A 24,903-nucleotide genomic window follows, 5' to 3' on the forward strand; every position below is an offset into this window, starting at 1 on the left:
AAGTCCCGGTCCCGATGACATAAATTTTCTCTTCTTGAAGACTTTTTGGGAGGTTCTCAAGAGTGATATTATGAGATTTGTGTCGGAGTTCCACTCAAACGGTGTATTTCCTAGAGGATGCAATGCGTTGTTCATATCATTGGTACCCAAGATTGATGATCCGCAAGGCTTGAACGACTTTCGACCTATATCAATGGTGGGGTGCTTGTACAAAATTGTGGCCAAGCTTCTCGCTAATAGGTTGAAAAGGGTTTTTGATCGCATTATAGACCAAAGGCAAAGTGCATTCTTGGCCAATAGATTTCTCAAACACAGTGTCGTGGTCGCAAATGAGGTACTATTGAAGCCAAACGAGAAAAGAAGTAATGCCTCTAATTTAAGGCAGATTACGAGAAAGCCTATGACTCAATCAATTGGCAATTCTTGTACTACATGCTTAGAAGGATGGGCTTCTTCAATAACAAGTGGGTGGAGCGATGCAACTCTAGAAATGTGAGAGCTATCAAGAGTATGTTGTGGAGTCTTGAGCTTGCATCCGGTCTCAAGGTAAACTTCCATAAAAGTTTCCTTGGGGCTATTGGTGTGGAGGATAGGGTTTTGGAAAGGTATGCAAGCATTCTAAATTGTAAACTAACTTCCATACCGTTTACTTACCTTGGTGTGCCTATTGGTGCCGATCCATCCAAAGTGGACACTTGGAAACCAATCTTGTGCAAAGTATCTACAAGGCTCAATTCATTGAAACACATAACTCTATCAATCGCCGGTAAAGTGTGCTTGATCAACTCGGTGATGTCCTCCCTTTCTCTCTTTTACTTGTCTCTCTTCAAAATTCCTAGTAGGGTAGGGTCTAAGTTAACAAAATTTGCAAAGGTCTTTTCTTTGGGGGGGATGTGAGGGAGAGAAAAAAATATGTTGGGTGTGTTGGGAGAGGGCTTGCCTTGAGAAGGATAAAGGAGGTTTAGGGGTTAGGGACATAAAAACCTTCAACAAGGCTCTTTTAGGTAAGTGGAAGTGGCTCATGTTTAGCCAAAAGGAGGCTTTGTGGGTGAAGATAGTGGACTCAAGATATAATGGTTGGAAGGGGCTAGTAGAAGGTACGATGTCGAACAAACAATCTGTGGTTGAGACAACTAGTGAAGACGTGCGGAGGGAGAGAACAAGGAAAATGGTTCAATGAAGTAGCAAAATGGAACATTGGAAATAGGAAAAGGGCACGGTTTTGGCTTGACACTTAGACTGGTGACAGGCCTCTTGCAGAAAAATTTCCTAGGTTGTTCTCAATGTCGGAGCAGCAAAATGGTGTTATCAGTGATGTTATTGTGAGAATTAATAAGGGGTGAGAGTGGAGTTTCTTGTGGCGAAGGGAAATGTTTGTTTGGGAAGAAGAAAAGTACCAGCACATGCTACTTTAGTTAGAGGAGATGAAGATACAGTTCCATGTGGAGGATAGGTGGTGGTGGGAAGCAGAGAGTAGTGGAGAATATAGTGTGAGTTCGACATATTGCGCTTTACTGGATCAGCAAGGTGTAGGGGATGATCGACCTGTTTTTGCAATGTTGTGGAAGCTCCCGGTGCCTCCTAAGGTCAAGTTGTTCTTATGGAGGCTGTTCCTCAATAGATTGCCAACCAGAAGCAATTTATTTGATAGAGGCATCCAAATCCAGTCCACGGTTTGTCTTCTATGCTCTTCTACAGTGGAAACTGATGTGCATTTAATTTTAAATTGTCGACGGATGAGACCAATTTGGAATTTAAGTCTGCAGTGGTTAAACGAAATGTATGTTATCCCAGGGACTACCATTGAGCATTTTATGTCACAAAGTGGGGTGGCAGGCTGCAAGGCAAGAGTAATGAAACAATGTATATGGGCATCTATCAGCTAGAAACATCTGGCGAAATAGAAACCAAATTCTGTTTAATCAATCCGCGTGGAAACTTCAGAAGATTTTTGATAATGTGAAGTTTTTCTTATAGCTATGGCTTAAAAATATGTTTTCCTCGAGCACAAGTACCTTCACACAGTGGCAAGTAGATATATCTGTCTCATTACAACAACTAATGTAGGGAGATTTATTGTTGGTAGCCATGCAGGAAACACAGTCCTAAATATTATGCTGCTATTAATGATGGTATGGGGCATGAATTAATACATGGAAGTCGGAACACATAGTGAATAGCAAGTGGCCCTCTAGACTCGGTAATTGAATAGTGCACTACCATGCGTTGAATTGGTGGGGCAACTTTAATTTTTTTTTTTTTTCCTTTTGTAAATAACACAGGCATATATGCTGGGTAGGAGGAGTGCATTCGTTTTGGTCAGTCAAATGTTGGGTAACACTTGGTTAGTTTTATTTGGGGTGGTGTGTGCTCTAAATAGAATGTAACCAAGTTTGTAACAGGGCAACTACCTCTAATGTTGTTTCTGTGATTAATACATAATTTAATTTGCTTATAAAAAAAAAGTCCTGTAGAGTCTAACAGTCTAAAATGTTTGATCAAACATTACCCTGTAGATATTTCTGGTTAACTTTGGACTGATATACAAAAAGACATGTCCATCAACTGTTACCTTTTGATGGAAATTAATATTGTTACCACGCCGGCCGGCATCTTTGGTAATTCGAAGCATTAACAGGACTTTGTCTATACTTTAAATTGCAGTAGTATCTAAAGTGATTGTATAATTTTGACATATAAAAAACTAACTTTCCCGTGATTCACCAGAAAAAGTTAGTACGATATTTTTGGCATTTATCATGTAAAGACAGTATATGCTAAACATCATGAATTGAATTTCACGAATGCAAATCTTAAAAATATTGAAAGGGTGTAACTAATTTAAGTAGCTGACATTTATAACCGATTTACCTTCCTCTATCATATACCAAAGGGGTTACACTCGTAACCATTTGTATAAATCCTTACGTTAAGCAAACCACAAACTTGAATTCAAAATTATCTCTAACTTGTTTCTCTTGGATTCTTTGGAGTGGTCTTCATGCTACTCCAGATTTCAATTTACTTATGCTCTTCTGCACTACTTTATGGTGTTTGAAGGCCTACATCAACGTCCCTGAACCGCGCGGCCCACGGCACCGTGTGGGGGTATGTATGGGGCACATGATACTGTCGTTGTTTGCTTTTCTAATTGGCTTAAATATTATTTGTTTTCATGTAAGTTCATATTGTTTCAATTTTGGTCTTGTAAAAATTTTGGTTGTCTCCGTAAATTTATGTTTTTTAATTTTGGTCACGATGAAATATTTTTTTTATTTTGTTTCTATAAATTTATATTTTTTTAATTTTAGTCTGACACAAACTTATAAGAATTATAAATAAAATTAAAATCTTAAAGGACTAAAATAAAATAAATAAAACACACAAATTTATAAGGATTAAAAATAAAAAAAAAATCACAGGAATTAGAAATAGAACAACATCAACTTACCAATCCTAAATTAAAAAAATTTACAAGGGACCAAAAATAAAAAAGGGCTAACCTAACATGACCAAAACATATTTAAGCTTTCTAATTTCTAATTTTTCATATAGTCCACATTATAAGTGAGATTTAGATTTTGTTTTGTTTGCTATTCTATTTAAAGGATCATTTTCAGTTGCATGTGCAACTTGTACGTCACTCATAAATAGAAAACGATATCTGACCCATTCGGTATTTTTTTTTTTTACCCAAGATTAAAAGGCTACCCTATGATACAAATTTTTGTTTTCACTCGCTTATAAAACCTAAAGTTTTTTGTACCCTCTGTTGCATTAAAGGTGAGATCTAACAAATTATTATTATGAAATCAACCTAACAGAATGTAGGAAATTTTGGGGCCGCAACCGATATGGCTTTTTTTTCCACGTTTTATTGTTTGTATGCCTCTCCTGTTATTTTTACTCCTTTTAAAGCAATGTCCTTTAAAAGAATATCCTTTCCATATTATACTATCTATTTGGTAATCACTCATTTTTAAAAATAGGAAGATAACATCTCAAAGGTTCCCTGCTATTGAGTCAAGTAACTGACCTTGTAAAGTTTATCCAAAAATGAAATATTACTTCAAGAGTTTTTTTTTTTTTATATCAAGTAATGGCACATTCAATACTTATGTTATCTTTCCTTACCAACTTTATTGGCCAAGATTTGGAAGAATGAATTATTTTTATTACATTGGGATTTCATAGTTATTTGCCTATATATAAGTGTAACAACTTGCCTTTTTTGTTAGACTGATTAATTTAGTCATCAGATATGCACAATTGATCATGTGATTCAAATTCCATTGGAAACAAGTTGAGAATTCATTTGTACTAAATGAGATAATTAAATCAATAGTAGTTTGATGAGAACATTTCACAAAGAGAGTGGATGGAGGACATGGTACAGAACTAATCAAAGGCAGAGACAAAGAAAGAGGTACGACAACATGCCCACATCTCTGCACCTTGCCCACCTTTTTTTTTGATATACACTTTATCTCTCTCCCTTTTCCTGGTGATCTTTGTGGAGGTTTCTCTAAATTGTCTTTACTTTTTGTTTCTTTCCAAGTTGTGTGGAATAGTTGCACTTTAAGATTTCTGCAATTGAAGTGTTTATCTTCTATTATATTATTCTTCTTATACATCACCAAATGTAGTGCCTGTTTGTCTTGCAGCTTCATCATCATTTTCAACAAATCAATATGATGGTGGTGATGGGATAGAGGATTAGCCAGAAAAGTAAATGGAGCACTCATCAAGATGCAGATGCTCATAGACAAAGAAATGTCCAAACAAAAAGACTCAAAGCACAACCTACCAAATGTAGTAGCAAAGCTAATGGGGCTTGAAGCCCTTCCAAAGGGAGAGCCTAATTTATCAATGGAAAGAAGTCACAGGAGAGACTATTCTCAACAAATGTATGGTCCTATAGGCTTACCATTCAAGCATTGGCAGCAGGAAGATAGGTTTATGGATAGGGAAATGCTTCATGAAGTTCATCCAAGCACAGAACATGTTGCTGACAAAGATATGTATGAAATATGGCAGCAAACTCAGAGAGGAAGGTTTAGTGAAGATGTTGATGGGAAAAGAATGGCTCTAATTCGTCAGAAATTCATGGAAGCGAAACGTCTGTCAACAGATGAGAGAATGCGCCAATCCGAGCAATTCAAAGATGCATTGGAAGTTCTAAGCTCCAATAGTGATCTCTTGATCAAGTTATTGGATTCTCAAAATGTTTGTGATTTATACTCAACTTCACCTAATGAGACAAAGCGCATTACTCTTATTAAACCTTTGAAGATGGTTGACAATGACAAATGTGCCAGAAAGGAGAAAAAGAACAATAGACTGATTAAGAAACCATCAAGTGTTGATCAAGAAAATCCTGGAAACTCTCCAGATAATCAGAAAGTTGATGAATCTCCGGTCCTAACCACTCGAATAGTGTTGCTAAAGCCTAGCCCTTGGAGGACACCTGAGCAAAAGGCTGTGGTTTCTCCAACAACATCATCATCGCCATTGAATCTGAAAAGTGGAAATTTCCATCAGGGACCTGAATATGATGATGTACTAGAATCCATTAGAGTGGCAAATGAGGTCACACAGCAAATGCATAAAGGCCTGAGGAGCTATCAGAAGGATAAAACTTCATACTCTTCAGTGTTTTCCAATGGCTATTCTGATGATGAGAGTTCATTCAACAAATCATATCACGAGTATGCATCCGCGAATTTCAGCGATTTAGAAGCCACGTCAATGTCACCATTGCCAAGGCTTTCATGGGATTACAATTACATCAATGGCTGTGGTGGCAGTCCTTATTCTACAATGTCGTTGGGCCGTGTCCCGTGCTCTCCTGAGTCATCGGTGTGCAGAGAGGCTAAGAAAAGACTTTCAGAAAGATGGACTATGATGACATTAGATAACAAGGGTCATCAAGAACAAAGACAAGCAAGAAAGAAAAGCTCTACCTTGGGTGAGATGCTTTCTCTTACCCACAAAAAGAAATCCTTAACACCTGAGGTTGAAATTATTGTTAATGAGGAACAAGAACCTGGCAAATCTGTTTCTTGCAGCCATTCTTTCAATGCAGAAACAAGCATTGAAGGTTCTCCTAAAAATCTCCCCAGGTCAAATTCTGTGCCTGCATCTTCTTCTGTCTATGAAAATGGCCTCTCAGTTGTAGTAAATGATCATAAGAACACTGGCAAAGCACAAGGCTCCAAGGTGCAGAAAAAGTCTAAGAGTGTGAGATCATCATTTAAAGGGAAAGTTGCAAGTTTTTTGTTTTCAAGGAGTAAGAAATCATCAACCAAGGAAAAAACAAGTTCATCTCAATCTAAAGATGAATCCAAATCTACTTCTACTGTCACTGAAACATTAGTTCTTCCAGCAAATTCACTTGGAGTCCTTAGGAGTGATGTGTCTCAAAGCATCAACGTGGATGGTTTTGAAGAGTGTTCTCTTGCAGCTCTATGTGAATCATCAGGAAAAAATTCAACAGATTCAGTCTCGAATGAACAAGAAGAAGACATGATTACACTAGAGGTAATGGCTACTATTATTCTGCAAATTTCATTATATTTTTTTATTTCATAATGAATTCTTTGACCGATGAAAATTTAGGATATGCTTGAAATTTTTAAAGGGAATAGAGAGGAATGAAAAAGAAAAGTCTACAGAAAGGAAACATTCAGAAAGTATATAGGAAACTACAACATTAGTATTCATAGCTTTTTGTGAACTTCGCATGTTAGTGGATATTAAAGCTAATCGTTGTTTTAACCTTTATTTGTTATGGACACATTCTGGGATAACACCAAAAAAGAAGTCCTTAATTTTAAGATAAGATATTGAATATTCCATTATGATAAAAGGAATTTTTGTGCCTTCTCTTCCTAAGTAATGAAATTATTATATCAAATGTTCTCATGCTGCACAGGTATTTTAGCATTTTAGGCACTGGGTTGCGTATTGCACGATAAGAGAATAGGATGAGTATAGTGGCAAGTTTTGTGCACGGAAACTAATTTTCATCTTGAAATTGTTGGGATTCATATGTGTTGGAATGGTGAAATAAATGAAATATCAAAAACCGAAATTGTTGTGATTAAAATGCTTGGGTACTTGTTGATAATCAATTGAAGTGGTAATTTTTTAGGCAGCCTAGACCCACAACCTCTTCGATTTCCTCTTTATCAAGATGAGATTATTGAATGATAAATTGAATGCATGTATCCTAGTGCCATATATAAATAAATGAAATCCTTGATTTGTTTGTTTTCACAGCCTGGATTGACTATGCCAAGACCGATGGTGCCAGAGATTCATTCAAGCGGAAACCCGGATCAGCCAAGTCCAATCTCAGTGTTACAACCTCCATTTGAAGATTTTAATAATAATGCATCACATGAGTCCTTGGACTGTATGAAGAGTGGTGACCAGGGTAATAATGCTTAGGCCTTTTGTCTTTCTTTATCATTTTAATTTTTTTATTTAATTATTCATTTACTTCCTATAATTTTTAAATTTATCTTTTTTAGTCTCTATAATTAATAGGTGGATGCTTTAGTCCCTAAAGTTAATAAGTGAATTTTTTAGTTCTTGAAATTTACATTTTAATTTTCAAAAGGTCTCTACCGTTAAAAAATTTCAACTCATGAATTAAAAAATTTTAATGACAGAGACCTATGGACTAAAAAATCCACTTATTAAAGGAATTAAAAGGAATAAGTTTAAAAATTATAGAGACTAAATAGATAATTAAAAAAACTTATACAATGATGACACCATGGTTCCAACCTATATTTTGATGCACACACCCCAATCCCACCATTAGTACGACCTAGTGGTTCAGTTGAAGTTCTTATTTGATATATATAAACATATAGACCATATCTTAAATCTTAATTACTATTGTTTTATTATTAGCTGATTAGTGCTATTTGTTTCTACACGTATAGGATCAGAGGTGCCACTGAAGTCCAATTTAATTGACAAATCACCACCTATAGAATCAATAGCTAGGACCCTATCATGGGATATTGATTCTAGTGCAGAAGTGGCAAGCCCCTATGCATTAAAACCCTTAATGGTTTCTTCCTTGGACTCCAAGGTAGATGATCAAGAGTGGCTTCTCTTGGTCCACAAACTACTATCAGCAGCTGGACTTGATGATCAACACCAATTTGACTCGTCTTACACTAGATGGCATTCCCTTGAGAGCCCATTGGACCCATCACTGAGGGACACATTATATGCCAATCTAAATGAGAAGGAGCCTCAGCCAAATATGCATGAGGGCAGAAGAAGGAGGATGAGATCAAACCATAAGCTTGTGTTTGACTATGTCAATGATGCACTATTGGAACTTGTTGGTTATGGGTCAGAAAAGTGCTTAAAGAGAAGTGGGAGCCGCTGCAGAGTCCTAGTCCAAGAGGGTGCATCAGCATCAGCAACATCATCTCCCTTATCGGTGGACCACATTGTGGCCCAAATGAAGGAATTAAGAGCAAGTGGGATGAGGTGTGAGTGGGAAAATGGTGGTGGGAACAGCACCAGCCTGGTGGTAGAAAATATTGTCAGAAAAGAGGTTGTGCAAATAGGGTGGGTTGAGCTTACGGATTTGGAGATTGATATTTTAGGGAAGGAGATTGAAGGGGACTTGATTCAAGAGCTTGTGGAGAATGCAGTGGTTGATTTATTAAATTAAATAAATATTATTCTAAGTTTATTGTTATTGTTGTTGCATTTGATCACCATCCACACTACCCTACTCACCTAATTTATTAAATTTTATGGTACCAATAAATTTGTAGTTATTTGACATTGAAGCCTTCGAATTTTATATGCATAATTACCACACTAGTTACAAAGAACATAAATATATATCATTGTAACAACTCACTAGTCACTATCTGTCTCTGTTGGTACAAGTTTAGCCATAACTGACACGCTAACAGTACCATCGGTACAGTTGGTATAATGCATGCATGATGCATCCACCGGAATCACAATATTGGGTTCATGATGAAGCGTGGATTAATTGGAATCACAAGTCACAGCTCACGATGACTGCTCTGTAGTATCACCATGCTCACAATTCTTATATAAAACTATGAAATAAGTCATTGATCTGAGCATATTGTATTTCCTTTCTCTAAATCAATTAATGCAATCCTTCTTGGGATTGGAGATAGCAAGTAGTTTAACTAGTTTTATTCAGAATGTAATATGTTGACTCGTTTTTTTTCCAGCCAGAACTCAATGTGAGATTCTCTTGCCACACATGGAGTGTAGATTAAGTTTGTGGTCAAAGAAAATAAAAAACGCTTCAGATGCTGGCTCAAATTTCTCTTATGGTTACATAATATATAAGGGTAAAAAAAAGTATTACTATTATTTTTTTTATATGATAAAAGAAGTGCAAACTCATCCATCATTCCATAAAAACCATTGAAAACAATCATATGATATAATTAATTGAAATTTGGATATATAATCAAAAGATAGAGATGGCCAATGTAAGTGGAAGGACTTACATTGATTCAATTAATGTAAGGACTCAAATATAAAACTTCTGATTGAATTTAAATAATCACACATGAGTTAATTCACATACCTCATAGTTTTATGAATCAATGTAAGTTTTTTTAGCAAGTATTATTTGAGTTCTTAGACTTTTTCTTGTCTTGAATTGAGAAATCATCCTCTTCCTCTAAACTTTTCGTGGATCAATTTTTCTACGTAAATCGTGGAAAGATTCTTAAAACACATGGCCTGAGCCATGAGGGGACTACTCTTTGCAATCTGAAGGAACTGAAGCCTGCAAGTAGAATAAGGGGACAAAGACAAACACCTTTTTCAAGTGGATAAAAGGGTGAGAATATTCCCCAATGGCCATTCGATGTGAAATTTCTAACTAAACTAAAAGACAAAGTATGGAATCTACAACTTAAAAATTGAGGCACGACTTATGAGTCCCGTGACAGCACCGTGGACCACGTTCCACGAGACAAGCTTCCAGAATTATTAAGATCAGTGACTCCAGTTTGGGAGAGAACAATTTCTCATCACTTGTCATTTTCCTATACAGAAACGGAAGAGAAAGAGTGTTGTGATACGTACTGTGTAGAGAAGAAGCTTGTGCTTTTGTTTATTCTTCCTTTAAAAAAAATGTGGTTCTACAGGAACATATTCAACAACCGTTTGCCATGGTCGATTCAGCCAAAATACTAACATACGACCTCACCAAATTCAATGATCAACATAGTCCTGCAGTAGTCAGAAACGGTCACATGGATAATTTTCAAATGCATACAACTGTGAAAAATATTACAGTCAAACTTCCCTTTATCTATAGATAAATAAATAAAACTCTAAACTCTTCAATGTGAAGTAAAATTAGTACAATTCAAGTGCTAATAATGACAACACATCCTTTTTACTATCAAGAAACATGTACCTACCACTTGTCATATGCGACTTCAAACTGCTCGAGTCTGTACAAGTACAATTAATTATTCTAAAATTAACTTTTGAAATAAAATAAGAAAAGAAACTATCAAGAGCCATGATCAAGCAAATTAAGTACAGCAAGAATATTGGAAATTTTCCCCTCTCCGACTTCACCAGATGAGTTGTATTAGAGTCGTTTACTTGTTAAGTTCTCAAAGAAATTCACTTTCCACAGTGCAATATTTAACACACCAATTAAGCTTGTTCAAAAATTATTCAAAATATTTGTTCTTGACAAAAGCAAAATATTGAATGGCAACACATGCAAGACGTGTGTTTCACGTGTTCCATTATGTAGACTGCACGATCAGTACAGCATTGAGGAAGGTGCTTACATCAGGTCCTTTGTATTGTAGCCTTTGTTTTTCATTTTTCTCTTTTGCTAAGCTTTTTAAGTACAAGATTCTTAATCTTCAATCAATAACTAGTATAATTTAAAATACATATACTACCACCACTATATTGCTTACATCATAGATTTTCCTGAGAACAAATGAAAGTAAAACAAAACATTAAAACCAAAGATATACACATATACTCAGATGTCAACACAGCATTGAATTGCTTGATGGCTAGTAGCACTCATTGCCTGGAATTCATGGTTGGTAGCTGCTCTTATCACCATGGTTCAATCCGTACTGCAAACATGAAATAGTGATTCCTACATTACTAATGTTAAAGGACACTAATGTAACCAGCATGCTCATCGGTAATCTGTTTACATGAATAGCACACATAGCTATGTATCAAACTAAATACAAAATACATAGGAGAGAAAAATAGACACTAGATGATCAACAAACAAGCACTTGAGGAGAAAGTCTCAAAAACAAGTTGCAAAACCATAAACCCATCAACATTTATCCTTAGACCCAAATGCCTAAATGAAGAAATCTTTGATCATGAGTCCCATGTAATTAATACATAGGCCTCAAATTTCTACAGTCAAACCAAAATAACAAAGAAAAAGTAGGGATCTTTGCAAAACATTTGCATATCCTTTCTGTTTCTAACAAATAATTAAGAACAGTTTAAAGCAATGACAATAGACAATAGTGAAAATGTGATTTTTCCAGGCAGGTGTGCATGTTTTGTGCATATTGCATGATAAAATCACAAATAGTTTTTGAAAGACGTAAATTTCATTAAAGATTATCAAAGAAATTACACTTTAGATTTCAAGACCAGAATGAGCATACCTTCTCTCTCATCCGCACACTCCAAAAATCTGAGTGATTTCCACTATTATCACCTTTGCTAGACCCAGATGGTTGGCCAGGTTGAGGATTCAGTAGGGGCTCCCAACTTCTACCCCTAACATCATATCCATCCTCATAATCAAAATCTGCTCTCCTAGAAGAAACTGTGGCTCGCAAAATTAATGCCAGTAGTAGAGATAATGCCTGAGGTTGACAACAAGAAAAATGAGCAATAGCAATAAGGAAGGAATGGGATAAAAGGAAATCCAGAAAATGCTATACATTCATACAGCATGGTTGTTATATTGTTTGTTAGGTTTTCAATTGATACTATTTTCATGATGATACACGGAAAATGCTGGAAATTTAAAACCAATGGTCATAGCAATCTCTTCTTGTCCTTACAATATGTAAATCACAGACATGAAATATGCTAGGCACAGTGCTGGGGTAGAATTTTGTCCTGTTTTCTTGTTTCAACCTTAATAAAGTAAAAGGAGCAGCATATTTTATACCAGGCTCTACTTCCCATACTTGCAATCTGTCAACAGAGCATTAAAATCTAAAATCAAAAGCACAAGCTATTATCTCCAAATCCAACTAATGTGTGTAGAGACTGCAAACAACATCCTCCCAAATGAAAGAACGGACAACAACAGGTAAAGATAAACAAATTTTCTAGGGATAAGATTCAACACACATTAATAGCCCATTGACCAATGATTCCTCTAGCATGTAAGAAGTATCACTAAGATGGTCATTGGATGCTTTACCCTGTTTTATTTTTAATAACCGGTATTTGCTACTTATGGTAAAAAGATCATAACCAAAAAAGAATGTTTTATTTATAAATTGCAGTTGCTTAGTTAAAAATATAAATAATTAAAATCAAATAAGTGAAAAAGTATTGTTATTAATAGCTCTCTCATATTATATGTCATTGAGTTTTTTAATGTCTCAAATTATTTGTCACTTTAAAAAGTCTAAGAAAACATTAATTATTGTTTTCAACAACACACTCATATATTAGTATCTCACCTCACCTAAATACTAAAGTAGATTGACAACTACAATCTAACTATTTTAATAAGGGTATTTTTTGTCAAAAGAAGACTATTATTTTATTGTAGTAATTTGTGCAATAGCATGATTTTTTAAAAAGTGTGTATTAACTTTAAAGAAATAAAGGCAGTCATTGTAAATGTTCTTTTGTGAATGGTATAGTTTTAGAAAATCAAATGATGATGCATCAGAACATGTACCTAAACTATCAATGTCACTTAGAAAGAACTCATATAAACTCCATCATCATCTCTCTCTCTCTCTCTCATACTCACACACATCAATAATACCAATGATTCTTTTAATAACCAAAGAAATAGTTTCAAGAACATAATACAAACATATAATCTGGCAAAATAGCAATAATACTATTAATTGGTTCATATTAGTAATGGCAAACAATTTAATCCCAAGTTCTAAAACCAGATTCAACAAAGCTTTTCTTTTCTATTATTAATTTTTGTTACATATATTTACTGAAACCAAATTACTCAGCGGCTACCATGACGGCATTCTATAGTGGTCCACAAAGTTAATAATACCTCTGACTCCAAGACTCTAGTGAACAGAGTCAATGATAACCTTAAGTCAGAGCTGATTCAAAAAGCACGTCCAAATTCCTTATACAATTGAAGTTGATGAACTAAACATGTGGATGGTGGCACATCAAGTTATCCTACATTAACTAACTGTTAAGACGTCTGAACAAAAGAATATTGACATCTACATGCAACAAAAAATAAAGGATTCCAAAATTTTACAAGTATTGATGAAGAAGTACCAACTTCAGAAGATGACAGATAATAATAGATGTGCACATCAATGATCAACATCAACATGTCTGAACTCTGAAAAATGGACTAATAGACTAAAATTTATTTACCAACAAGAGGTCAAGAAAAAAAGGCCAGATACTGACACTAAAACAGAAACAGTAATGAACATACCTGAATCACAAGCACAGCAATGCCAACCCATGTGCAGGTATCTATATTATCTTCAATGAAAGCTCGAAGCTCGTCAAGTTGACCAGTTGGATCAAATGGAATATCCTGCAAAAACAACAATTAACATACTATAGGCATCAAAAAGTGGACACGAAATATGAACTGTGCAACTATGTTTATAAACAACGTAGGGCAACAAGAAAGTAAGAACCTTTTCCCAATCACTATCAAGTGCAATGAATCCCACCAGAGAAGCTTCCAGAAGAAGAAGCACCACCACGAGTATAGAGTACTAACATTTTTTAAAAGGTCAAGGAGTGAAAAGCAAAGATAATTTTTAAAAAATTAAAATAAAAAGTAAAGTAAAAAGCTACTATTTCAAAGCATTCCACACAAGTTTACACTACTTCAAAGTAAAAGATCATTATACTTTCAGCCAAAAAGGTTTTAAAAAATGGTCATTGACCGCAATTTCAACTACAACATAGAGATTTTTGGGGTGTCTATGACCATAACGTCGCTACATCAGCCTTATTTGTCTACAGTTTTCCACAATATCAACGAGCGCAACAAAACAGTTTAAAAGCTTGAGCTTCCGAAGTAGTATATGAAAATAAACATTCCAAGTTTGAGTGGGATACAAAACACAAGCAGCAACCATTAATCATTTCAGCTGCAATGCAACCCAAGAAAGAAATGCATAACACCAATATTCCAAATCCCATGAAATTGTAGATGAACCTGTCTCATCAAGTGGGAAAAAAAAAAGGTTGGCATTAGCAAGGAATAAAAATGAATAACCATCTAAGCATTTCACCAAAGACATTACAATCACATCAAAATTAAATTAAAAAAGAAAAAAAAGTAACTAAGAGCATGTTTGATTTTCCGTCCGACTCGCAGTACACGAATTACAAGATCAAATCTAATAGTCGACCGCAAACTGAATGCAAAAAGAAAGAGTGGGGATGCTTTTGCAAACTTCATTTTGCCCCCACCAAGCGTCTGATTGCAACGGATATCTCAACATGCACTAAAACAGTAAAATAAAATAAAGAGACGTAAAGATTTAATTTCCCTTTGAGGCGTGAAAAAAGTAGTTGATGGCATTTAATACACTTGACAGCACCCAAATCAGAACACTACCACTGAGAATAAAACTTATAAGAGAAATGAATAGTGAGAGATTGCAAGTTGGAATCTTCAAAATGACATTTCTAACAAAAATTAACAAAAATGTGAGCAAAATAGTAGTAGCACCATGGAGCGGGTAGGTTGATGGAATTGAGTTTGAGATAGAAATGGAAGGCGGGAGGAAGAGGAGGATCAGGAGGGACACTATGGTCCCATTCGTTGAACATCCATAGGGAATAGAGCAGAATGGAAAGGCCAACGAAGCATTGAAGGAAATTCAGGAATTTCAGAACGAAACCAAGCGAAACGTGGCACAAATTCAGCCGCATCTTATTTCTTAATAATTTTTTAGGGTTTCTTCTTCTTCCTTGCGTGTGTTTGGTTTTGATTATTCGGATTTCCAAAAGCCAGAGCAAACTAGATAATCAGATCTCGTCCACCACTCTTTACTTGTCTTCCTTCCCCAATTTCTATTTTATCTCATTTTTGGTTTTTCCGTCAGGTACTCTCTGACTCTGCATACATTTAAAAAAAATTATTTGAAAAAAGGCTTATTGTTTGGAATCATAAAATCCCATAATTTATAATTATTAATAATCAGAATTATTTTGTTTGATGTATATATTTTTTTAGATAATTTTATTTTTCATTAATTTAATTATTTTTAACAACTATTCCACTAATTTTTAATTAATTATTTCCTTTCTTTGCTTTTTTTTAACTTTAAAACTTTTTTTTTATTTTTTCTTTAAAATATATAGAGAGAAATGGATAATATAACCATGAATGAAAAAGAATACTCTTTTTTTTTTTTGTTTCTTCTTTATTTCCATTGTTTGGTCCATTTTATAAGTGGAAGTATGAAAACTAATTTGTAGGATCCATAGATTTTTTTTTTCCTTTGAAAATAATGGATATCAATTGTTTTAGAATAAATTATGTTTGATAAAACTAGTTTATAAGTTATAAATTAGGAATTGAAAAGATAAGGGTAAATTGATTTTAAAGTGTTGGATAAAAGTAACAAGATAAATATCAAACAATTTAAAAAAGTATATTTAATATTGCTAACATGTATCATTGTTTAATTGTGTGAAAAGTTTGCATCTATTATATCCACTATATGGGTCTTAATATTTTGAGTCCATTTAAATTGTGGATTTTTTTAACTCATCCTATTTAATTCACGCGAATTAAACAAATTTTATCTATGGATTTTATGACTTCCATGAATTTTTTATATTCAAATCTAAAAATATATATTATACTAATAAATAAGGATATAAATAAAGTAAAAATAATAATAAAAAGAATTATTAAATTTAAGTATTTCTTATATGATTTAATAGTTGGTAAATGATAATATAATATTTTGATTTCGTATAGAATTATATATTAAGTAAATATAATATAAAAAAACATTTTTTAGTAGATTAAGGTGTAAACTATGATATCATTTTTGGTAAATAATTTTTTTATAAGACCATTCATAATTAGTTTTTAAAATGATTTACAACTAATCAAATTTTACTCTTTTTTTTTTCTTTTTTAACTTTTTTATCAAATGAGTCTGCGCACTAACCTCGTGGACTATGCGGTGCGGGACGGGTGCCGGCCGGAAAAAAATGAACTCATTAAAAATGCAAACTTCACCGGACAGACTTCACATATTACAAACTTTACAATTCCTGATTTCGTGGGAAAGAGTTACTCGCATGTTTAGTTCTAACCATATATCATCAATCATTTTACTGCACACACACCATCAAATCATAGAGGGAACACTCTTTTCATGGACCAAAGCAAATCGCGTGAATGAAGAAACAAGAAATGCACACATAATATTGGAAAATGAAAAAGATACAATTGCACAGGGTGTGCATCATCAATTCAAATATGAGTAGGATTTAGTTTTTAAAAAAAGGGGAATTTTTGCTTTTACAAATTAAATTGATAAAATAAAAATTATGTAAGACAATGAGTTAAGTCATAATTTTAGAAAAAACATATGAGTTGATTGTTGTGTGTATCATGTGTATGTAAAAATCTAAAATTAGATACATACATTTTTTCATATAGCAAACAAAAAAGTTAAGAAGACTTTTAAATTGAATAAATAGATAAAATAGAATTTCAAATAAAATAATAAAGATAAAATTGAAAAGAAAAAAAGTTAATAGCTTATTTTGATAAGCTAATTGAAGTAGCATATAAAAAATAAGTTACTAAAATAAATTTATGTATAAAAAAATTTATTTTGATCTAGCAAACATAGCCTAAGACAACAATCATTATAAGAAAAAATATTATAGCATTTTTATATTTATATTTTTCTCTCATTTATTATTGTTTTATAAGTTTACATTATGTATTTAGTAGTAGTAAATATATGTACGATTTTAGTCTCTCTTTTCAGTTTATTTAAAATTATTTGTTGAAATAAATTAATAAAATAAATATATATTTTTTATTTTTTTAGTGTGTTTGTTTAAATTGTTTATGCTTAAAAAAACATTTATTTTAAGAAACAAAGCCTATTTACTTCTTAAAAAAAATACCTACTGAAATTTTTTTTAATTTTAAACAAACTCACCCATAATTTTAATATATACTCAGAATGAATTTTGCTGGATGATTGTTTTTACAAGTCTTGGAATGTTAGAGTAAGGGTTAAAATCCCAACTTCAACACCGTGAACTAGTTTTTTTATTTTTATCCATTCTACTTAAAAGCACAATTAAACCAAAATTATTTTATCTTTATTTTTGTATGTTTTTATTTTCTTTTGAAAATATTTGTTCATAATATAATATAATATAATTTTTTTATATTATATATCAATTAAATAAGAGAAAATAAATTGTTTTAACTTTTCATCTATTTTCTTTTCTATTAAAGAGTCTACAAAATCACCTTACTTTCTTCTCTCTTTTTATTTTCCTTTTTGTTTCTTCTCTCAACAAACATGTGTAAATGTTTGATTTCATAAGATGTTTATTTAAAAATAGTTTTCTTATAAAATAAGTAATTGAATAATAGTGTAAGCTTATCTTATACTCTTAGTAGGTAGCCTATCTTCTAAATGTATTAGGTGAACTAATTAATAACAATATTGTGATTTTTCACATCATTAAAAATTATTTTCCATCTAAGAAAAATTAAATTCACACTTACATGTTCCCTCGTGAAAATGATTTTGTACGAAATAAAACACAAAAAATTTCCTAATACATTTTAAAAAATCAAGAATTAATCTCATCATCCTTTCAAAAGACAAAATGTCATGGATCCCCCCCTTTTAATGGGGCTGAATTTAAATCATACAATTACTTTTCAAAAGCTTATTTACAAAGTGCAATAAAAAGCGAAGCTACTTTGAGTACAGTGTGTTGGGACATTTTTCAGAGGAGAATTGATTGGCCGCAAAGATCGTTGGGATATGATTGGCATGGAATGGGAAGTTCGCCTGAATTAATAATGTGAACTGAGAATAATAGTGCTTTCCTTTCCCTCCATTTGTTTCTTTTGGTAATCAATGATTCAACCCTTGAAATTTATTATCAAGAGTAAAATAAACGATTGTATAGTTAAATAGAAATAACAATTAAATTTTACCATAATAAAAAAACAAATAAATTTTAAATAACTATATATTTTACCATACATTTCTTCTAAAAAAACCCAAGTTCAGAGATATCATTCTGCACTTTTTTTTAAAATACCTTCACATGAAATATCGAGTAGTGATTTAGGCTTGCCATCACTGTTTCACAAGCGTGGCTATCAAAAGTTAATCCCTAAGAACTCGTTCATAGAATGAAAAGAAATGGAAACAAATAAATTAAGATAAATTTTTTTAATTAAAGTAAAATATAAAAAATATGAGTTCCATGTTATTTTACTATTCATTTCTCTAATTTTTTATTTTTTTCTCTACAAATAAACACAGCCTAACATTATCGTGCTTGGAATTTCAAAATAAAAGTGCATCTTAAATAACCGTCTAATAATATTTATTCCTAACGAAAAGTATTTAGTCATCACATTACCTACATGAGTGCCGTGAATGAGAGAAAACTATTTATTTACACTATGGGAGTGCCACAATTTTCTTTTTTTAAAAGAGTGACCTCCAAGCAAAATTATTGAGAAGAGGGACCCAAAACCTGTAAGAGTATATACTCTTATTCTTCCGTTTTTATTTTTAAGATTTAAATTTGAAATGATAATTGTTGTTTTTTTATAAGATTTAATATATAATATTTCTTGTATTAATTATTTTTAGACTAAGAATATTCTTATTAAAAAGAAAAAAATTATTGACAAATCATTAAAAGAGAGAAGTATTAAAAATAATGATAATATTGAAAAAAAATTATAAATTTAAGACAAATTTATTATTATCAATTAAATTAATTATTTTTCTTAATCTTGATGAAGTAAGTAATTGAGTCTAATATACAGAAATATAGGAAGGGTTTGTTTTTACGTTAGTAATATGTTTGGCAAAATTAATTGAAAAACTAGTTGAAAGTTAAAAAATTAATTAGTAGTTGAAAACTGAAAAATTAATTTATTTAAATTAGAAGTGTTTAGTAAAAATTAACTGTTGAAGTAAAATAATAAAAGGAATAATAAAATCATGATTTATTTTAAAAAAGATAATAAGAAAAATGAAAAAAATATTAAAGATAAAAATAAAAGAAAATATAAAAGGTATAAGTTAATGTTTAAAAAACATTTTAAATTATTAAAAAAATTGTTTATCAAATAGTCAAATGTTTTTTTTAACTAATAAAAAAAGTTAAAAATTAACTGAAATATCTTATGAAAATGATTTAAAAAAGTGTAAATTAAACACGTTTGAATTTCATAAGAGGGCGTGCATTTACGGTATAACATCATTCATTAATTAGTAGGGAACACGGATTAAGAAGTTAGTTTTGAATTGGTAATATAGTTAGCATTAAGCTTGGAATTTAGGATGTAAACAAATTAAATTGAGTCATATGTGTGCTAATTCTTGTTTGTTTTACTAGATTAAAAAATCAAGATTAATAGATTGCAAACGAGAGTCAAAATAACAAGTTTTATAAGCTTTATATCAGTACTTTATCTAGATGTAGAGAGACGAGATTTTATATATAGAGTTTATTTACGTTTATAAAAACAATATATGATTTTTTGAAAGTTTCCTTAAACTAATTTCAATGAGTGTTGGAAAATATTTTTTTTATGATGATGAGTTTATTGAAAAATCTTATACCTGTATCTTTATCCGGGTCTTAATGTTATTAATAGGATATAATTAACTATTTAAGAAAAAAATATTTTCTTTCAATTTACTTTTTCATATCTCTATCAAACAAATTTTTACATCGCTTTATTTTTACTTATATTTTTCTTTCTTCTTTATTTTCTTTTTCAACTCAAATAAAATTAATTTACTACTACTATTAATTTGTCAGACATACCTGGTTAATTCAAACACATTTAGTTATTGATTTCCGCCATTAATTGGCACTGCCAGGGTAGATGTCCGTGAGAAAATGATGTCGGATCCTTTATTCAAATATTTGGGTTCAGGAGTTTCAAGTTTTTTTTTAAGTTTTGTTAACATTAAATTTTAGGTTTAATTTTAAATAATAAAAAATAATTTTTTTTTATTGAAAACAAAATGTTCTATATGTCCAAAATATAATATTTTAATATTTTTCACTTTTTTTTGTTTAAAATTAGTCTTAAGGTTAATAAAACTGAAAAGTAATTTTGTTAACATTAAAATTAAAGAAATGAAAATAATTAGAAAGAAGACATTATCATATTAAACATACAAAATTCTTTCTTTTAATAAAAAGTTGTTTTGTGGGGGCAATTGTTCCCATAGTTACTCTATGTGCATCCCCGTGTTATTTGCTAGTTACTAATATCAAATTTATAAACTTTAAGAATTTTTAATTAAGTATTTAATTAAATAAACAAACTTAATTAAGCATTTAATTCATCCGAGTTTAAATATTTTAGAAACAACTTAATCCATTCATACTTTTTGAGTGTAGATCATACAGCGTGTGTAAATTATTAGCCTCTGAAATTTGTAGTTCACGTTATACTACTTTTCTTGACAGATTTGGGAAATTTCCTCTGTGGAAAACATCATCTTTTAGCTTTGTCTAGTAGTCACGTCTTGTGCCTGTCCCGCCACGTAGCATTTAAATTTTGATCAAACATAAGAGGGAAAAAAGGGAAAAATTACTTAGATTTTATTTTTGTTGAAATACAAGAGTAAGCGTGCGACTAAAAATAAAAAAGTTAAATATCATATTAGTGAAAAAAAAATTATATATTTTAAATTAAAGTGTGATGTCAAATTCTCACATGTGATTAATCAATGATTCATTGATGTAAACATTCCGATATTTACTCCATTCAATCCCCTACAGTTGTTCCCTTTGATAAATAAACGAAGATCGATCTACCTTCGCGGCTTAGCCTCAGTCATTTGCTTTATTTTGTCGAAGCCTTAACCATTTATGTACAATCACATGCATGCTCAACTCCTAATAGTGCTTTTTTCTACCGACCCAATAAATAAAAACAGTTAGATAATAATAGTCGTTGGCATTGTGCTGGTGGCTGGTGCCAGTGATCAACAATTGCATTTTCATCATTAATATCAGAAAGTGACCTAAGTTCCTGTATGCATTGTATAGCATTTCTAGTAGTGTAACTTACGTACGTAAAAATTCAATGCCTAGAAAATCTGTTGTCTTAATTAGTTAACGTAATAATTAAAAAAAAATGTCTGTTGCCCTACGGATCAGCACATATTGCAAAAATACAGTGACAACTGACAAGACGTTGACACGTTTATGAGTAGATATTTTGAAGTTAATCATGCTGCTTAACATAATACGTGGAAAAAAAACAAATTTAAAGCATGCATGCAGATGGGTTTCAGCAGAAAATATCTGTTTATAGAGGCTACCCGTGCCTTTAAGTAGATAACTTTAAGTAGTTAATTCCAATATTGATCAGTTACGAGTCTTGATTTAATTAAACTGGTTTGATGATTTAGTTTTAAATTAAGGAGAATCCTATTCGCTCTAGCTTTTTCCAATAAATAGATACATACTTATATTAAATGATAAAATTAATTTCAAATGGTTAAATAAGTATAACTGAGATCTATATATGCAGCATAATAAAATAAATTTAGTTACAGATTTTACAATAAAGGTATGTTATGATAATAACATAAAAAAAAAAACATTTGATTTTAAGTGTTTACAAAATGAGTAAATATAGTTTCCGTTTTTTGAACCACTAGGGTCAATACAGTGGTGGGAGATTTGAAAAATATGCATGAGATTAAATATTCTAATTTTAGTGATTATTGTAAAACAAAAGTCTATGTTCTTAAGAATGTTTTTAAGATACAATGTTGTTTAATTACTTTTTTTTTGTTTTTTTAACTATAAGCTAAATAGAATTAGAGAAAAAGTCTATACATTCAGTTAATAGATTTAGTATAGTTAATAGACAGCTAAGTTCTTAAGAATGTTGCAAGGGGTTAAGTTTTGAATCACATGTATAGAGAAAACTTTATTAGTATTAATATTTTAGTTTAGTGATTCTTAATCATGCTTAGAAGAATTCAGTCTTTGTAAAGTTGATTAACTTTTATAATACATATCTTTAAAGTTATATTTATAATATTTTTTAATTGATTGACCGTATAAACTTTATACACTAACAATATACATAAACTCATAATTAACTTTAAAATATTAAAATTAAAGTAACTGAAATTGATGTTTAAATTAAATCTCAATTGTAAATTTTATATTGTTTTAAAAGATTTACTTAAGAATTGGTTTCTTATATAGAAAAACTCATTATATATATATATATATATTATCTTGATGTCGGTGTCCTTAAAATATTGATCAAGAAATTAAAATATAAAATATTTATTATGAAAATTAATCATAAAAGAACATAAAAAAAATCTTAGATAGCTTAATTTTAAATAATTTATTATTATTTTTAGTTCTTTAACTAATATCCTAAAACACTAATTAGTAATTAGTATTTGTATGATGAGGTTTACTTCAATATTAGTATATTATTATATGAATTTATAATATCAATATAGTTTTCACTTTTTATACATGTGTAATTTTAATTTGTTAAAAAATATAAAAAAAAAATTGTCACGGATTTAATTTTTGACCATTTTTTTTTTATTAAAAATGACAATACCTATTTCAACCATCTTTATACCATGAAAGAATTAATCTTCCAGGACTGATAATGAGATATCTTTATCTAAAGTGTAAACCAAAAGATAAATAACTATTATAATTTTTTTAAAATTTATGTATTCATATAAAAAAAAATATAAAATGTGTATTAAAATTCTAAGCATTTTTTTAAAAAATTGTGTTCTTTTTTTATTAAAAAAAATAATGAAAACCTAAAACTTCGAGTGCTAAATTGCTTTGAATCGCACCCTTCGAATTAAATTTTAAATATAACGTCATCCAGCTTAGGCCCAGCTATACTGAAGACCGACAAGGGATGCAAAAGTCTTCCATTAATGCTAATTAAAATAGATTTTCAACGGACAATTGATTATCGCAATATGGTATTCAATAACTCTTCTAAATCATTCCAAAATCGCTAAACTGATTTAAAGATACGGAATAGTGTATGCTGATTTTTTTTTAGGAGTGTATGCTGCACTGTACTTGATTTTTACATTTTCATTCAACCATAATTTTTTTTTCGATACTTCATTCAATTATAAATCTGGTGCTTCAAACTGTCACACTTATATAGTTATATTAGTCCACTTGTATATAGTAGGAAACCTTCTCAAATAGGAGTTAGCTGGTCTTGGGTTATTTTATTTAACTACAATGTTGTTTAATTACATTTTTTAGATAAAAAGGGGGTTAAAATGTTGTTTACTGGGCATCATTAATTGTCTCTGGGCTAATGTATTGACTTTGTCACTGGAATTAGACTAATGAAAGAAATTGTACGTTTTTTTTATGAAATAATTGCTCCCTCCGCCCCCAAAATAATAATCATGTCATTTTTTACAGACAAAAAAATAATAATAAATAAATAAAATATAATTTTATAAAATTAATCTTACATTATTATTAATTTATTTTTAGATTTTATAGTTCATTATTAATAAACAAGAAATATAAGTAAAAAAGAGTAATTAATATTAAATTGAAAAATTAAAATGATAATTATATTAGATTAAAATGGTTTTTCTTACACAATAATTATAATGAGAAAAATGAGTAATATTTATGATTTCAATTCTTACTAAAAGATATTTGCATTTAATGCTGAATTTTATCTTGAATAAAATTACCTCTTATAAAAAAAATATTATAAAAGTTTACAAATAAAAATTAACTGAATAGTGTTTATTATCAATCATTCAGCCATTCAATGAGTAGAATTTTACAAAACTCCTACTATTTCAATAGCAGCTACTTCCTTAAACTTTCAAATACTCCACTAAAGAAGGATAGCAAAAGGATATATAATAGTCTAAGAATATCAAAATTGAAAAACGGGCACTTGTTGGTGCATTAAATTTAGGTTTTTTATACTTGGTTGACTGTGTGTCCCATGTAGTACTGAACAATAAGTGTGTTCCCGTTTGTCAATGCAATAACTTCAAATCTTTATGGCCATATTAGCCGTAAGTCCATAACCCATAGCAACGCGGCAATCACTATTTTTTCTTTTCTTTTCTTTTCTAACTTGTGTTTTTTTAAATAAAAAGTATTTTAATGGGTTTACTATTTTAAATAGGATCATTTGGTTCAGCTCAAATCACTCAGAACTTCAATAAAATATTGAGAATCTCATGATAATAATAACTCTATATCAAATAAGATTTTTTTGTCTAAATATTTTTATTAAAAATAATTATATTCAAATTGGATAGAAACATTTCACATATTGACTAATTCATCAATGAAATTAAACATATGCATCGTAGCCTCATTATATAAAGA

General features: G+C 30.9%; 2 protein-coding genes across 5 annotated transcripts; one reads left to right on the plus strand and one right to left on the minus strand.

Moving 5' to 3' along the window:
• The first annotated feature begins 3,779 nt into the window (after positions 1-3,779).
• On the plus strand, positions 3,780-8,870 carry LOC100814302 (uncharacterized). Of its 2 annotated transcripts, none has more exons than XM_003537100.4 (4): positions 3,780-4,426; positions 4,665-6,540; positions 7,282-7,438; positions 7,956-8,870. In XM_003537100.4, the coding sequence occupies exons 2-4, from the start codon at positions 4,750-4,752 to the stop codon at positions 8,702-8,704; spliced, it is 2,697 nt and encodes an 898-aa protein (XP_003537148.1). In that variant the 5' UTR covers positions 3,780-4,426; positions 4,665-4,749; the 3' UTR covers positions 8,705-8,870. The 2 variants fall into 2 exon arrangements, with proteins under 2 accessions (XP_003537148.1, XP_006588715.1); XM_006588652.3 differs by having other exon boundaries at positions 3,794-4,426; positions 4,647-6,540.
• Positions 8,871-9,860: 990 nt separating this feature from the next.
• Positions 9,861-15,367, minus strand: LOC100816955 (uncharacterized). Of its 3 annotated transcripts, XR_005886569.1 has the most exons (7): positions 14,978-15,367; positions 14,359-14,458; positions 13,929-14,009; positions 13,718-13,822; positions 11,709-11,912; positions 10,461-11,147; positions 9,861-10,266 (listed from the first exon to the last, which is right to left on the minus strand). XR_005886569.1 is itself a non-coding variant. In NM_001255178.2 (6 exon segments), coding segments are annotated over 6 exon segments (735 nt in total). In that variant the 5' UTR covers positions 15,181-15,289; the 3' UTR covers positions 10,887-11,105.
• Between the last annotated feature and the right edge of the window lie 9,536 nt (positions 15,368-24,903).

This window comes from Glycine max, chromosome 10 (genome assembly GCF_000004515.6).
Source record: "Glycine max cultivar Williams 82 chromosome 10, Glycine_max_v4.0, whole genome shotgun sequence".
NCBI lineage: Eukaryota > Viridiplantae > Streptophyta > Magnoliopsida > Fabales > Fabaceae > Glycine > Glycine max.

Excerpts from the sequence above, each read along its gene's own strand:
- LOC100816955 (XM_014762578.3), bottom strand. The coding sequence starts at position 15,180 with ATGCGGCTGAATTTGTGCCACGTTTCGCTTGGTTTCGTTCTGAAATTC. Across the intron at positions 14,459-14,977 it reads ATCAACCTACCCGCTCCATG|GTTCATCTACAATTTCATGG; the intron begins GTGCTACTACTA and ends TTGATGAGACAG. Across the intron at positions 13,823-13,928 it reads TTGATAGTGATTGGGAAAAG|GATATTCCATTTGATCCAAC; the intron begins GTTCTTACTTTC and ends TTGTTTTTGCAG.
- LOC100814302 (XM_003537100.4), top strand. The coding sequence starts at position 4,750 with ATGCAGATGCTCATAGACAAAGAAATGTCCAAACAAAAAGACTCAAAG. Across the intron at positions 6,541-7,281 it reads AAGACATGATTACACTAGAG|CCTGGATTGACTATGCCAAG; the intron begins GTAATGGCTACT and ends TTGTTTTCACAG. Across the intron at positions 7,439-7,955 it reads TATGAAGAGTGGTGACCAGG|GATCAGAGGTGCCACTGAAG; the intron begins GTAATAATGCTT and ends CTACACGTATAG.